Source organism: Seriola aureovittata, chromosome 11 (assembly GCF_021018895.1).
Source record: "Seriola aureovittata isolate HTS-2021-v1 ecotype China chromosome 11, ASM2101889v1, whole genome shotgun sequence".
In the NCBI taxonomy this organism is placed as follows: domain Eukaryota; kingdom Metazoa; phylum Chordata; class Actinopteri; order Carangiformes; family Carangidae; genus Seriola; species Seriola aureovittata.
Genome location: NC_079374.1, coordinates 14,237,119 through 14,250,874, shown reverse-complemented (window position 1 = coordinate 14,250,874; position 13,756 = coordinate 14,237,119). Strand labels below are relative to the sequence as shown.

At 40.3% G+C, this 13,756-nt stretch overlaps 1 protein-coding gene across 8 annotated transcripts in view; it reads left to right on the top strand.

Moving 5' to 3' along the window:
- Nucleotides 1-13,756, top strand: part of myo3b (myosin IIIB) — a 66,230-nt gene that overhangs the window by 36,536 nt on the left and 15,938 nt on the right. For 7 of the 8 annotated variants that reach the window (XR_008829105.1, XM_056390170.1, XM_056390167.1 and 4 more), the window contains 9 exons: nt 796-816; nt 2,006-2,083; nt 3,710-3,915; nt 6,044-6,155; nt 6,298-6,460; nt 6,916-6,996; nt 8,450-8,546; nt 10,030-10,084; nt 10,992-11,115. Coding sequence is in view for 7 of the 8 variants with exons in the window: in XM_056390170.1 (XP_056246145.1) it covers nt 796-816; nt 2,006-2,083; nt 3,710-3,915; nt 6,044-6,155; nt 6,298-6,460; nt 6,916-6,996; nt 8,450-8,546; nt 10,030-10,084; nt 10,992-11,115 (937 nt within the window). In the remaining variant the exon portion in view is untranslated. The remainder of the gene's footprint in view (nt 1-795; nt 817-2,005; nt 2,084-3,709; nt 3,916-6,043; nt 6,156-6,297; nt 6,461-6,915; nt 6,997-8,449; nt 8,547-10,029; nt 10,085-10,991; nt 11,116-13,756) is intronic. The other variant, XM_056390168.1, reaches the window with a different exon arrangement.

The window sequence follows — 13,756 nt, the reverse complement described above, 5'->3', positions numbered from 1 at the left end:
ATCTGAGAGCATATTGTTTTTTATTTGTTGCTCACAGGCATCGCACCATAAGAAACCCAGTAAAAACCTGTGCTGTGAAGCATAGCCACATTAATTGACTACCCTGTTATGTTTGCTGCCTTGCTTGTGGTGATGCAGCATCGCCATCTGGCATTTGGTGTCTACGACATAAAAGTAGTTTCTCAGACTTACAAACTTGTTGTTTGTAATGAGCAGCAAAGTATTATAAAATTTAAGGTTTAATTTTTGTAGATTCTCCAAAATCACAAAAGCACATCCACATGCTTTAGTAAGAGGCCATGATAGTTTTATTGGCATAATATTCCACAATAATTCTTCATGTAGCAACTCTTAAAGGAGCATTTTGAAAATGTCTGCACACAATAGTGTCTGTTAATCATGTTCATACTGACATTCTTCATGCAGAGATTCTTTGAGTACCTTTTTATAGTGTCACACACACTACTCTGTATTTTAGGAGCATCAGTTGCCCAAAAAGTCTCTTTAATAGCAGGGACTCTTTCACCTCTGGACACACACTTCATTTCACCATGTCTGTCTATGTTTTACATTATTTAAGGGGAAGCATTTGGTCATATCATAATGTCTGTAAGATGTAATTTCTTATGGAAGTGAGGTGTATTTGTCCATTGTTGAATTACTTGATCTGTGTAAAGGAAAAAAGAGATCACATTATGATTTATAGTGCAAAACCCCTTAAAGATGAATCTCAGCTTCTTTACTTCTTGTCTATCCCTTTCTCTCTTCCTTTATTTCCATGTGCCGTACTCAAAGTCTCCCAAATACCTATTGAAGGTAAGACTTCTGTTAAAAATTGTAAAAGTTTCTCAATCTAAATATACTTTCTCTAAATCACAGACCTGTTTCAAATTACAAGCAGTCTCTGAAAGTACATGATATGAACTGAACATCATCATAATCCAAACTGAAACTTTAACTACGTTTCACTAACTCTGAATCATGTGCAGCTTCACTCTTGTAACATCAATCACAGTCTGTTTTTGGAAAAATGTAAATCATTTCTTTTGAACTATTTTTTCACACAGCCACAATTCTGCGTTATTAATGTAAACAAAGGCTCTGTGATGTATCTTTTTAGAGTATAGAAATACTTAATATGAGACACAAACACTGGCCATAATTTTGGGGAAAAAATAACAGTGGCAAAACAGTTCTACTTTGTTGAACTACTCAGTTATTCTTGAACAAGAAAGGACGTCTGCATAACAACTCAGAGTGATTGATGTAATATGTATGCCGTCATGTTCTCAATCAGAGCTGGGGAGAAGTTGACAGAAAGTGACGCTTATAAAAAGTTACCAGTACGACCAGATTAAAGTAGTGTGGCGGTTGTTAGGAGAGTGGAAGTGAGTCCCAGATAAGGGTTTGTACTTCTGTATGGTCTGCTTTCAGAATAGCAAAGTGTCAAAGCATCCAATTCCTCTGTTCATGTAACTCAGAATGTTTGACGTACCTTTCTTTCTCCGTGCAAGGATGAAATAAAGTCTTAAGATATGCACTTTGCTACGTAGACTTACCATAAAATATCTATTGCATCATTAATTTTGATGAAGCCATGAATTGCGAAGGCCATTAAAAAGCTTATATTGTGTCCTCGTTAATCTGTCGTCGTCAGGATGACTGTCTGCTTGGTGACGGCTAGTCTCATTACTCAGAATGCTCTGCAATCTTTCCATGCCCCACAGCAGTGCAGAACTATTCTCCAGATTGTTAGCTATAAGTGTTTATGGGGCTGTGTTATACAGACGGCACAGTTAGTACAGCTGTGTGTTCCCAACTGGCCCATTTAGAAGAAGGAGACCTGCTGTAATAATACCTTTATCTCTACAGAGCCCACTGAGGACATCAGGTTGCAAATAAATGGCATCTCATTTGAATCTGCTGTATTTTCAGTGATACTCCCTGAGCCTGAGTCTGGCCTGTTTGTCAATGCAGGTTGTTCAGTGTGAATGTTTGTGTTCAGGTGGACACCATGGAGATGATGCGTCACCCAGATGAAACCACCAACATGAGGAGACAGACTGTGGCCTCCTATTTCCGTGTAGGTGTTTTCCCTTTCATGCTACTAGCAACTATCTCACAGCAAGCAACCATTTTAACATATCTTAAAATCTTATTTTGAATTGACACAAGCAAATGAACTGTAACGCAATTTTATTCAAGTTTGGTACATGCACTAATATCAACAAATGGCTTCTTTTAGGAACACTCTTGTTACACTCTGTGCTAAAAAACTCTATTATTCGTTTCGGTTAAATAGTGTCAGTATTGGCAAATTTCCATTAGATAAATTTTAAGTGTAAAATTTAGCGTCCTGCCAATATTTTTTACTTGATGTACCACAAATGAAGTCAAGTCTTCACACAATCTCTCTTGCCTCTGCCTGCAAACTGTGTGCAGACGTTTTCTAAGAATGAAAATGCTTCGAACGCACGTTGAATCTAAGAAAAATTGTGACTTTTGGCAGCTACTGTAAACTGTTTCGAAGCTGCAAACTATCTTGTTTGTAGCTCATACAAATTTCATTAACATTAAGCTGCTGTACCTCCTTGAGCAACTGTAATGCCTGATAAGAAAAATGCATGTCAAAGCAGAGCCAGTGATACTAGAAAATCCACTGTACTACTCAATCAATGGAAACAGAAATCATTTTTACCTCATTAATCATTCCCTCCAGACATTTTAGATTAGAATTTCAGATATTCTGAAAACTCACAATAAATTGAGCATAATCTAAATTTCTACACAATTAATTCTGTCAATAGAGCAATGCAATTTCTACCTCTTACTTAACAATAAAACTGGGCTTACATACTGATAATTATTATTTTTTGGATTATTTGTTAATTTGCTGTTAATGAAACTCAAAACTCCCTGTAGACATTCCACAATAAGAGATTTGCATGGAACAGAAGTGATTATTCATCCAGAGCCACTGTAGGGCTTTTAATGCGAAAGACACTCAAGATGTGATAAGTTTGCATTTATTACAAACAGCAAAAACAGCAAGTTAACTCTGGAGGACAACAGAAAATAGGGAGACTTCTCACCAAATTATCATCAAAGATACTTTCTGTGCCTCCGTTTCTTTACTTGAACTTGCTGTCTGGTCAGCAACAAATGTCTGACGAAGTTGGTGACTAGCTGGTGAATAAGGAAGTTGGTGGAGAACAAACCAGAGCTAAAAAACAAAGAACGAAAAGTGGTCTTAACTTTATCAAGGAGTCAAAAACTCTTCTTCTTCCAAATGAATGATAATGTTGATCCATGTCTGCTGGAGGAGTAAATAAGCAATACTTTGCTAACATGTTTGCCATAACGACTTTATGTGGTGATAATGTGTTAAATGTGTTTATAGTTTGTTCTGCTGCCTCCTATTTGCAAAAAATCTGTTATTAACATTTGTTATGAGAATAAAAAAACTCTGCCCAATCCTGTTGGGTGTTGTTAATGCTGTCAATTACTATTCAGCTTAAACTCTGTTATCAAACACATCTACGTCGGGACAAAGTGCAAAGCAAGAGTGGATGCTCTTTGAAGTGCAAATCATCATAACTGAACTTACACCAACAGACTTTGATAATGTGAATTCATATGATAACTGCTCTCTGGTGTTCTCATCTTGCCTCTGCCCACTGTTTATTGTTGTCTCGTTGTGTTTCTGCAGTACTCCTTGATGGACCTGCTGTCTAAGATGGTGGTGGGTCAGCCGCACTTTGTTCGCTGCATCAAACCCAATGACGACAGGCAGGCCCTGCGCTTCTGCAAGGAGAGGGTGATGGTGCAGCTGCGCTACACGGGCATCCTGGAGACGGTGAACATCCGCCGGCAAGGCTACTCCCACCGCATCCTTTTCGAAGAGTTTGTCAAAAGGTAAGAGCAGCATTGAGATGGGCAGCACCTTCACTCTGCAGCACGCACACATACTGAGCGCTGACACAACCCTAGAGATAGTGCAGAACAAGTGAGCCATGCTCTGTATCACACAAAAACATGGGTTGGTTAATTAGATAGGGGTACAAGTTGAGCAGAGCAAGAGGCTGACTAATTGGCAGTCATTAGTGATAGTGCAAGACTAAATCCTACAGCTCTTTTAACTGGGTGTGGATACTACAGTCTGGAAAATATGGATGAAATTCAAACAGGGAGGAACTGTGATTATAAGGGGTGATGCATTTTAATGGATTTCCTTTTACTATTCATAAAGAGTTTGTTCTTTAACTCAGTGACCTGGAAAAGCTCAAGTGCAGTCTCCTTGTCCCATTGGTATACATTAGAACACAATTAAAACAAGATTTTATCATTAGGGGGACTTTATGTAAGGGTGTTGTTTTTGTTTTTAAAAATGTAGGACATGATCTGATAACTCCTAATAAGTGCTACACACTCCTGTTCAACTGTCCAACCCCAGATTTAAAAAGTATATACCTAAACATCATCTTAGAAAATGCACATACTTAGACGAATTTTCTGTGGGAAGATTCAAGGAAACTTATGTTTGATCAATTTTCCTTTGAAAAATATTCCAGCCACCTCTAATGTGCAGACTTTAAGATGATATAAAATTTAATTAACTTGTGCTTGTGGCCTGTAGGAGAAAAAAAAAAACTTTAAGATGGCTGGTTGGTCTCACTGCTTTAGGGAAACTTTAAAAATTTGTGTTTAATTTCGGTGAACTAAAACTTTGAATGACCACATGGTTTTTCCTCACATGTTCCACTTTTGCTTCCACTTTTAAAGAGTGATTACTGGAATTGCATCATTCCCCCCGACCTGATGATTTTATTGTTTTCTCAGCACCTCCTCTGCATGGAGTGTGTGAATGTGAGGGTGTATTACCACTTCTGACTATATTTTAACCTTACTATTGAATCCATATCATCCCACCTGAGCCCGGTAGAAGTCGTACAGACAGACTCGAACGGCTAAACTGCACCTTTAGTGAAAACTGATTTAAATTTGTGCTCTCATATCAAAGGCTCGTCTGATGTTTCCAAGCAGTGCTTTGTATTTACCATCAAAGAAATAACAGGTATCAACAGGAATTAGAATGAAAGGCTGTAGACTGAGGCGGGGAAGGGAGTTCAAAGAAGTTTTTCTTCTTCTTGTTGTTCTTGTTTTTGACCAACACCAGAACACAAGAGATGAACCAGTAGTTTTGGAGCCTTGATGTCCCTGAGCAAACAGTTAGAGCCACTTTGTCCTATGCTGGTATTTTGTAAACTACAACAAGAGGATCAGTGGACGGATCCAGGCAATGTCAGCGATAAAACATGCAGTGGAGCTGATGCACACTGATAGGCCTGGGCTGATGGGCATCTTCTGTGGCTACTGAAATAAGAGACGATGATCCATTCAAAAGAGCTCCAACAATGGGCCTCTGTTGAGGACTCACGTCTCAGTCAGGCTCAATTTTACTTCTCAGACGGAGCAGCCTATTTTCCGACTGTAGCGCTTCTAATAACACTTTAAATAGTTGTGTGGAATAAGGTGTTATGAACTGCTGTCTCTTAATATTTACAGTTACTGAAGAGGAGTGATATGCTTGTCATTAATCCAATGAGCTACCAAAACTGAGGAATCTAATCAGATTTCTCTGAAACCATCTTTGGATTGTTTACTCAAACAATAATCCCTAATTTCACATTTACACTTACAATACAGAAGTAGAAGCAAAAGTAGTAGTAGAGTTTAAATTGAGAAATGTAAAGCAACAGTTTGACATTTTGGGAAATGGGCTCATTTGTTTTCTTGGCAATGAGTTGAGAAGATCACTGCCGCTCTCATGTCTGATTACATAAACAAGATACAAGTTGTTAAATAGTGATTCTATTTAAGTTGTGTATATATATATGTGTGTGTGTATGAATGTATATGTATAATCTCTGATGTTTAAAAGTTGAACTTTATTTCATGATATAATCAAAAAGTCTTGTTATAGCCTAAACCCAACTCTGTTCTTGAAGTGCTATAACTATATAACTATATAATCCTCTCATAGATATTACTACCTTGCATTTCGGGCTCATCAGATGCCTGAGACCAGCAAGGAGAACGCTGTTGCCATACTGGAGCGGGCCAAACTAGAAGGCTGGGTGCTGGGGAAGACAAAGGTAATTTAATTACACCAGAAAAGTAACCTATAACATAAAAACCATGTACAGAAAACAGTCCATACTGTCCAATCCTGTGCATGGCAGTACAAAGACCTATTCTATGATATTGGGATATTCTAACCTGATCTAATCATGTCAGGTTTTTCTGAGGTACTACCATGTGGAGCAGCTAAACCTGCTGCTGAGAGAGGTGATAGCTCGGGTGGTGGTGATGCAAGCTTACACTAAAGGCTGGCTGGGTGCCCGACGTTACCGAAAAGAGAGGGAGAAGAGAAACCGTGGCGCCATCATCATCCAGTCAGGTACACTGGTATTAATTAGACAGTAAACAGTGGAAAGGGATGATTCTAATTTAAGTCAAACATATACAAAAGAAGGATGAGTTCTGATGTATTTTTTATCCTGTAATGGTGAAACAGGTGCAAATTTGATGCCAGTCTGACTATTGGGTTTCTTAATGACTTCTAGTCTATTATGCACCGCCAATTCTTCATAAAAGAGATGAGCTTGATAACCACAGCTTGACCTATGAGGGTTAAGAGCAATGCTTCAGAGCAGACAATAAGACCTCAGAGAGTTCAAAGGGATCCATCCCTCTGCCACCTGGTTTAGCAGTGTTTTGAAGTGGGATCTTGTGTAGTATATGCAGTCTATTTTGTTTCACAGAGGTAGGTCAGCAATCTCTCTCTCTCTCTCTCTCTCTCTTTTTCACTCTCTCACATACACACACAAACATGCACACTGTCTCTTTCTCCAGCCTGGAGGGGCTTTGTTGCTCGGCAGAACCTCAAGCAAATAAAAAAGGAGCGGGAAGAGGCCGCTGTCCGCATACAGTCAGGTAAAGAAATGTTTATATTTTCTTCTGAAGTTCTTCATACATTCAAATGCAGACCTCTGGAATTTCTCATGTAGTCCAGTGTCCCGTGGAAATTCATGCCACTTTTTCATACACTTTCAAAAGGAAAAGGGATAAAGGCCTGAAAACCTTGCATCTTTGTGAAACACCTTTTTGATCTCAATGAGTGGCCTACGAAACAGTAATAATTAATTAATAATGCATAAAGAAAAGCTTTTGAAAGTTTGGGCAGCATTTGGTCCCCATGTTTCAGAAGAACAGTGCATACTGAGATCCTTTTTTCCTTTCATCTCTTTCCCAGTAAAGGCAAGAGAGGGGCTTATCCCTTCTGTTTCCTCACGACTTCCTCTCTCAAATTCCTGGCCTATTACACAGCTCTCACATACCAGAAACAAGATGCCTTTTTATACTGTCAACCTTTTCATCTGAAATGTAAATTAATTCTTACTCAGTGTGCCTTGACGAAGATCAAAGTGGGCACATTAACCTTCCTGGGTCCCCCCTCCACCCCCCCCCCCCCTCCTTGGAGCCTCTCACTGGAGGACAAGGGAGGGTGCCAAAAGGGGCAGGAGAGAGGAGGGCAGGGGGAGGAGATTTGGCATTGTTTCCCCTGGCTCCCCTAAGGGCTGCCCTCATCTGGCACATGGAGCATCTCAGTCGCCTGCACACCTTGTGTAAATGTCCTCCATTAAAACCCTTGTAAATAACGCTGCAGAATGGGTAAACATGGTTTTGGTGTGAGGAAAGCCTCTCTGTTGCCGCTGTCTTTCTCTTTAGAGAAGTGTGTTTGTGTGTGGCCGCTGGGGGTTTAGTGGGAGAGTGGGGGGGGGGACCTGAACCTGACATAAGTGGGGCCTCAGCCCCCCGGCGGAGCACTCCAGCACATTCACATTGTGTGTTCTCTGCAGCTTATAGCCTTTGAGGTGGACTGCATTTGCATTCTGAAAATAAACAGATGCCTTTCAAATGTATGAGCCTGGTGGCTTCTCAGATCTCAGCGGGGCCTGGGGGACATGCTCACCATCGATCAGATTAGACCATGCAAAATAGAACCATGGCTCAACAATGTACTTGAGCTTTCTTTTCCTGCGCATATAATTTTACAAGAAAAACACAAAGCCCGTTGACGGAGTAAATCAGCAGGCTCCGTTTACCATCCATCTGAGCTCAGTATGTTTCAGTAATCACACAATGTTTTCCCACTGCTGCACTACACTCCTTATATGGATGCTAAACACATTTCACTTCCTCCCAGCAAATGCAGTGTTTTTAATACAAAGCTGTTTCAACGCTTTGATAAATTGTGTTAATTACAACAATTATACTTGATAACTGCCTCGGTGGACTATATGTATGTTGTTTTGATGGATTACAGAGGGAGCAAAATGATTTTCTGATCATGTGTGAGAATGTCTGACACACATATCCTGTGCAGTTTACAGGGGCCATCGGGTGCGTCGGGACCATGGACCCCAGAGGCACAGATGTCACCCTGAGGCTGGAGGAAAGACCACCAAGGAGGAGCATATGAGGTGAGCTTTGACACCTCATGCCCTTCAGAGTATTGAAAGAATATTTTCCTGTATGTTTGATTTGTTTCCAATTTTCTTCATTGTTTATTCTTATGGCACAGATGATAGTCTTCAAATGTGGCTGAAAATGAGACCACCATTAGAGACGACTTATTGAGCAAGAGGTCTCACATACCTGTCACTCATCTTTAGTCCTGCTGTTCCTTTTGCCCTGTAATGTACTGTTGTTTCAAGCAGAGGAGAAAGCTCCTCCCTGCGCACCACCTCTTTCAGTTTTATAAATGTAATAAATATCTTTCCACCAAGATAGCACACTTGTCTGACCACAAATGGGGTTGGGCGCTTCACTGGTCTCCAGATGTACGAGCAGAGGGCTTTGTGTTTATTCAGCATATGGGCAGGCCAGTCATTAAGAAAGTATGTGCTAAGCGGGAGCGCAGCCACTGACTAAACAGCAGCACACGTGGTGTTGATGGTGGCTTTTAGCGAAAAGCTTCACCACAACTCACACATATCAGTGATTACAAATTCCCTATTGTAAGGTTTGGGAGTACAAACTAAGAATGTATCTAAGAGGAGAGGTATTCCTGAATGATTCTGGGTATTATGACATTTTTTTTTAGTGTGCAGTGGCTCAAGCAAAGAACACAAGAAAATTAAAATGATGACTAAGTTGATAAGCATGTTCAGAATAAGGTTGGTTAAACCATCTTAAACCAGTTAACGCATATAAGAAATCACTCTTAAATCTTGGGTGACTTTTGGTCAACACTATGCATCTCTCTCCAGACACAAACTCCAAAATACTAGATTTACACATCTGAAAATGTTATGCTTGTTATATACTCAAACCAAGCAGAGCCTCATCAGGGATTTTTCTCTCCATGTTTACAATCATATTCCTTGGTGAGAAAAACTTCAAACCTCCACTTAACAATTCTGTTTAATCAGTGTTGGAATCTCTCCATATAGATTTATTTTGACATGATCTGGCCCATTTTCCTCCTGTAAGATCTATGTTCTCACCTACATGCTGTTCTTTTCCCTTTTGATATCCCTCCTCTCTGCCACGCATGAATTCTGTTTGCATCCAAACAGCAGAGCCTCCAGTTGCATCACCAAGTCCAAACTGGATTTTGTTTTTCTTGACTCGAAGCATGACTGCGACTCGCATTCAGCTTTGTGTTTGCAGATGTTGTTTCTTTACTGTTTGTTTGTTTTTGTTGTTGTTTTTTTTTTAAGTAATGCTGCAATGAGTGATCACACAGAAACATACCTCTGTCTCGCTCTGCAAATTGCATAATCATAAACCAGAGCTGTTTTTACCACTAAACAAGGAGACGAATACACATCATCCTCAGCTCTTCTAATGTAATACTGTCTGCACATTTTTACATCACTATGTAGTTACCAGATGTTTATAATGTGTGTCATTTTATGATATTTACAGTTATTGTACTTAAAATGTATCCTACTTTCACAGGTCTAACAGCCCAGAGAGCAAAGAGGCACATACAGATCACATACATAGAGGACATGTAAGTAACAGAATATCAATGAGCATTTTCTTATGCCTGACTTTAGCCGTGTATGTAAAATGCTGCTCCTCTACAAAGCAGCTTTAACCCAGATTATTCTTTGGGAATTTTTGAGTCCTTGAGACAAAAGAGTTCTCTTGCTCCAACCTCCATCTCAGCGGAGAAGACAGGGTGGTACGGGAACGAGAGAATCAAAAGGCTGGAAATTCACGGCTGAGAATAAATGCTCGCTCTTCCCTGAGGTGATTTGTCTTTGCGCTCCTCTTTCTACAGATGTTAGACCCCTTTTTTAGTAAAGACCTGAGGTTCTTTGGTAGCACTTTGATATCCTGCTCGGATTCAATATGTGAAATAGAAGAGCCACTCCGTGACTTGGAGCACATCACAGTCTTTGAAGTCTGATCCAATTTTTGCTGCTCACCATTTGATGTTGAAAGGATGAAATGAGGAAAATGTACAGTTTTGCCAGTAACTCTGCTGAGCATATGTAAGATTAAAAAAGCAAAATCCTTTGGAGGATGTACTTAGAAATGTTAAGCAGATTAATACTTTCCTATAGCTCTTTTATTCAAAGATAAAATTAAATATGAGAGGAAGTCTGTATGTGCTGTTTTTTAACCTCACAATTAAGTCTGTGTGGTGCTGTTTGCTAGGAGGTAGGGCTACTAAAGGGGGATATGCAATTGCATTAGCATTTGATTAACATTGCAAAGCACATTAATGGGTTTGAATTATATGAGTGCCAAATTGTAAATTGTAAATAAATGAATACAGCATCTACATGACTAAATTGAAAAAAAAAAAAAAAAAAAAAACACATTACAGGGCTTGCTTTAACTTGAGTCTATTTATCCAGTGCTTTCATTGACATTGCTCTTCTGGGTGTGTTTACGCCTCCTCTTTCAAGGTTGGCCCCGACAGCCGAGACAGACAAGTGAAAGACTTCAAGAGAGACAAAGGCAGAGCAGAAGACAGTGTAGCGAAGCCTTGCAGGGAGACAGCTAGACTGCGAGACATGCAGTGTAAACAAGGTAAGCCCAAGCACAGAGCTGGCGGGTGCAGGTAATTACACAAAGAGACAGCAGAAATCCCGCTTTAATGGATAAAGTGCCATTTTTAATGCGGGACCCCTTTCAACCTTTCATCCCAGCCAATCCTCTGCTGCCATTCTTTGTTGACAGCAGCAGGAGAGAAGCATTATGGGTGATCATTTCTGCGGTATTTTAATAACCCAGGTCAGCTCATCATAAACGTCTCATGGCAAGTGGGGGGGCTTTCGAAGTGGCACGAGCACTTCAAAGCTTTCATTCTCCTGCACGACGAGCCCTTCACTAAGGATCTCATCAATGACTCTAATAGACCTGCACAGTAACGGTGACAAGAAAATACACAAACCCTGATTTGTTGAACATATGTTTGGTTTGCTTTTTGCCCCAGGCGATGAATTACATTAATTCCTGCTGCCTGGAAGGCTGAGTGGGTGGCTGCACAGGGGGCCTCCGATTACGGCCGTCACCCAACCCACCACTAGGGTAGCCTGGGTAATGGGGGCCCGGCCCTTCATTAATGTTATTAGAGGGGTATGAGGTAAGAGATGGAGGTGGAATAGTGTTTAGCGGCACGGCTGAGAGATTACGGGGATTAGACATGATAATGTAACACAGACAGGGCTCTCTAGCGGGCCTGGGATTAGTGTCAGCACGCCACAGCAGGTCTGGGTTAGATAGCGGCTAATTCGGTAATGCTGCATACAGGTGACCCCTGCTCCCAGGCATCACTGCTGCTGAAGGGAGGCAGTGTTTGATGAATTTATAATGTCAGAGTGATTATACAGGGAAACGTTGCAGTCGATGCTGGAACGAGGGCATTTTGCTCAAATGTGTGTTTTGTCCTGTGTCACTGGAGCACAAACACAAAGGTTTGAAATTGAAACAGCTGAATGGCTTTCTTGTTTTTATTATTCCTTTGCTGCTTGAAATCCAGAGATGAATATGTAGGCTCTTCCATTTTATGTGTAAAAGACACATTCTTTTGCACATAGGATCCATTTCAGTTAAAAATGCGCCCAAATGTACATTATTTAATGGTTTAATTGCTGTATTACATTAAGAATAGCCACCACAATATATAATATATTGCTCAACTGTATCCCCTAATGCACAAGTTAAACTGAAGTGATGTCTACGTGCAGCCAATCTTTACAGGTTATGGCCCCAGTGTGGATATGAGTTATGAACAGTTTACCTTCTAAGATTGTTTAATTTAACTGATTTTTAGAGGCCTGACGTTAAACTGATTTTGACAGGAAAAAGTAAAAATTTGAAAAAATAAACTTTTTTTCTTTTTTTTTCTTTTGTGTCCCTTTAATCATAAAGAGTAAAAGTATCCAGCCTAAAGTCATTTAAGTTTAGATTTAAAGGGAATTTCAATCTGTTTCCAGAAGCAATCAATTTGTTTCAAGTTTTTTCTACAACTTAAAAGTGTGTGTTTATAAAGGAAAAAAAGAAGAAAGCATCAAGAATCGGGAAAAAAAATTACTTGATTTCACAAAAAAAGTGGAAATATTCTCAATACATTGCTAATTTTTTTTTTTTACTTGTTTCAAGACCATTACAATGAAGTTCCCAGCGAAATTGGAAATGTTCTTCAGACCCTCAGATTTTCATGGGGGGTCCCAACCCCCAAGTTTGGAACCGGTGACCTTGTGTAGTGTAAGGCTTTTGTAGTTCAGGCGTATTGGTATCATTTATTGCAAGAAGTCAAATGCTGGGCCCTGGGCGCATTAATTCATACCTGACATCATATCTGACAGTTCAGTTATATAAACGTTCTGACAAAAAAAAATCCTCTTCTCCTTCCGCCATAGGCTTCACTAACTCTTTAGATATTTTGTGTGGCGAGCACACAGATTTTCAGGTATTCATCGCGCCCCTTTTCCTGCCTCGTTTATGTTCCAAGGTCTGCTTGTGGCTCTGACTTCTTTCAGGAAACCCTATTTGAATATGTTGAGGGAGGCCATGGTGGCTCAGGCACCCAGGGCACACTTTGATCCCTGCAGATCTGAGGGCTTTTTTTTTTTTTTTTTTTTCATCCCGAGATTGAGCGAGTCATGGAAGCCTTGCCCTGCCAGATGTTTGGAGACCAGGCTCCTTCCTGTGTCTCATCCTGCTGTCGCCTCTGGTGATCGCATCGGTTCTCTCGAGCTGGAGCTCGACCTGGAGTGTTTCAGGACACCAGTGGAGAAAAACAGAAAATTAGCCATGGAAATTGAATTACCCCACCCCTCCAGACTCTCACACACTCGCACACACTCCACACCCTGCTCCCATTAATGCCAAAACACCGGGGCGTGACCTGGAAGCTCTCAGTATGTTTGACGGACGTTGGGTCTTTACTAAGTGATTTAACAAAGCCTGGTGTTGCAAGTGAAGACATTAGAAGTTTTTTTCTTTAATGTATGACACAACGCAGAGCAGATCATTTGGAAAGACGTCTGTTGTACTACATATCTGACACCAGGCTAGGCAGCTATTCTCACTCTTTAGCCAAATTCCCGCAGTGCTGCATTTTATGGTGGGAAGAAAGCATTAAAGCACTTTGTACTCCAGGCGTTCTCAGATGTCTGTTGCACCAACCTTTTGATTTCCCCATGTTTTGTAAGTGAAAAAGTTA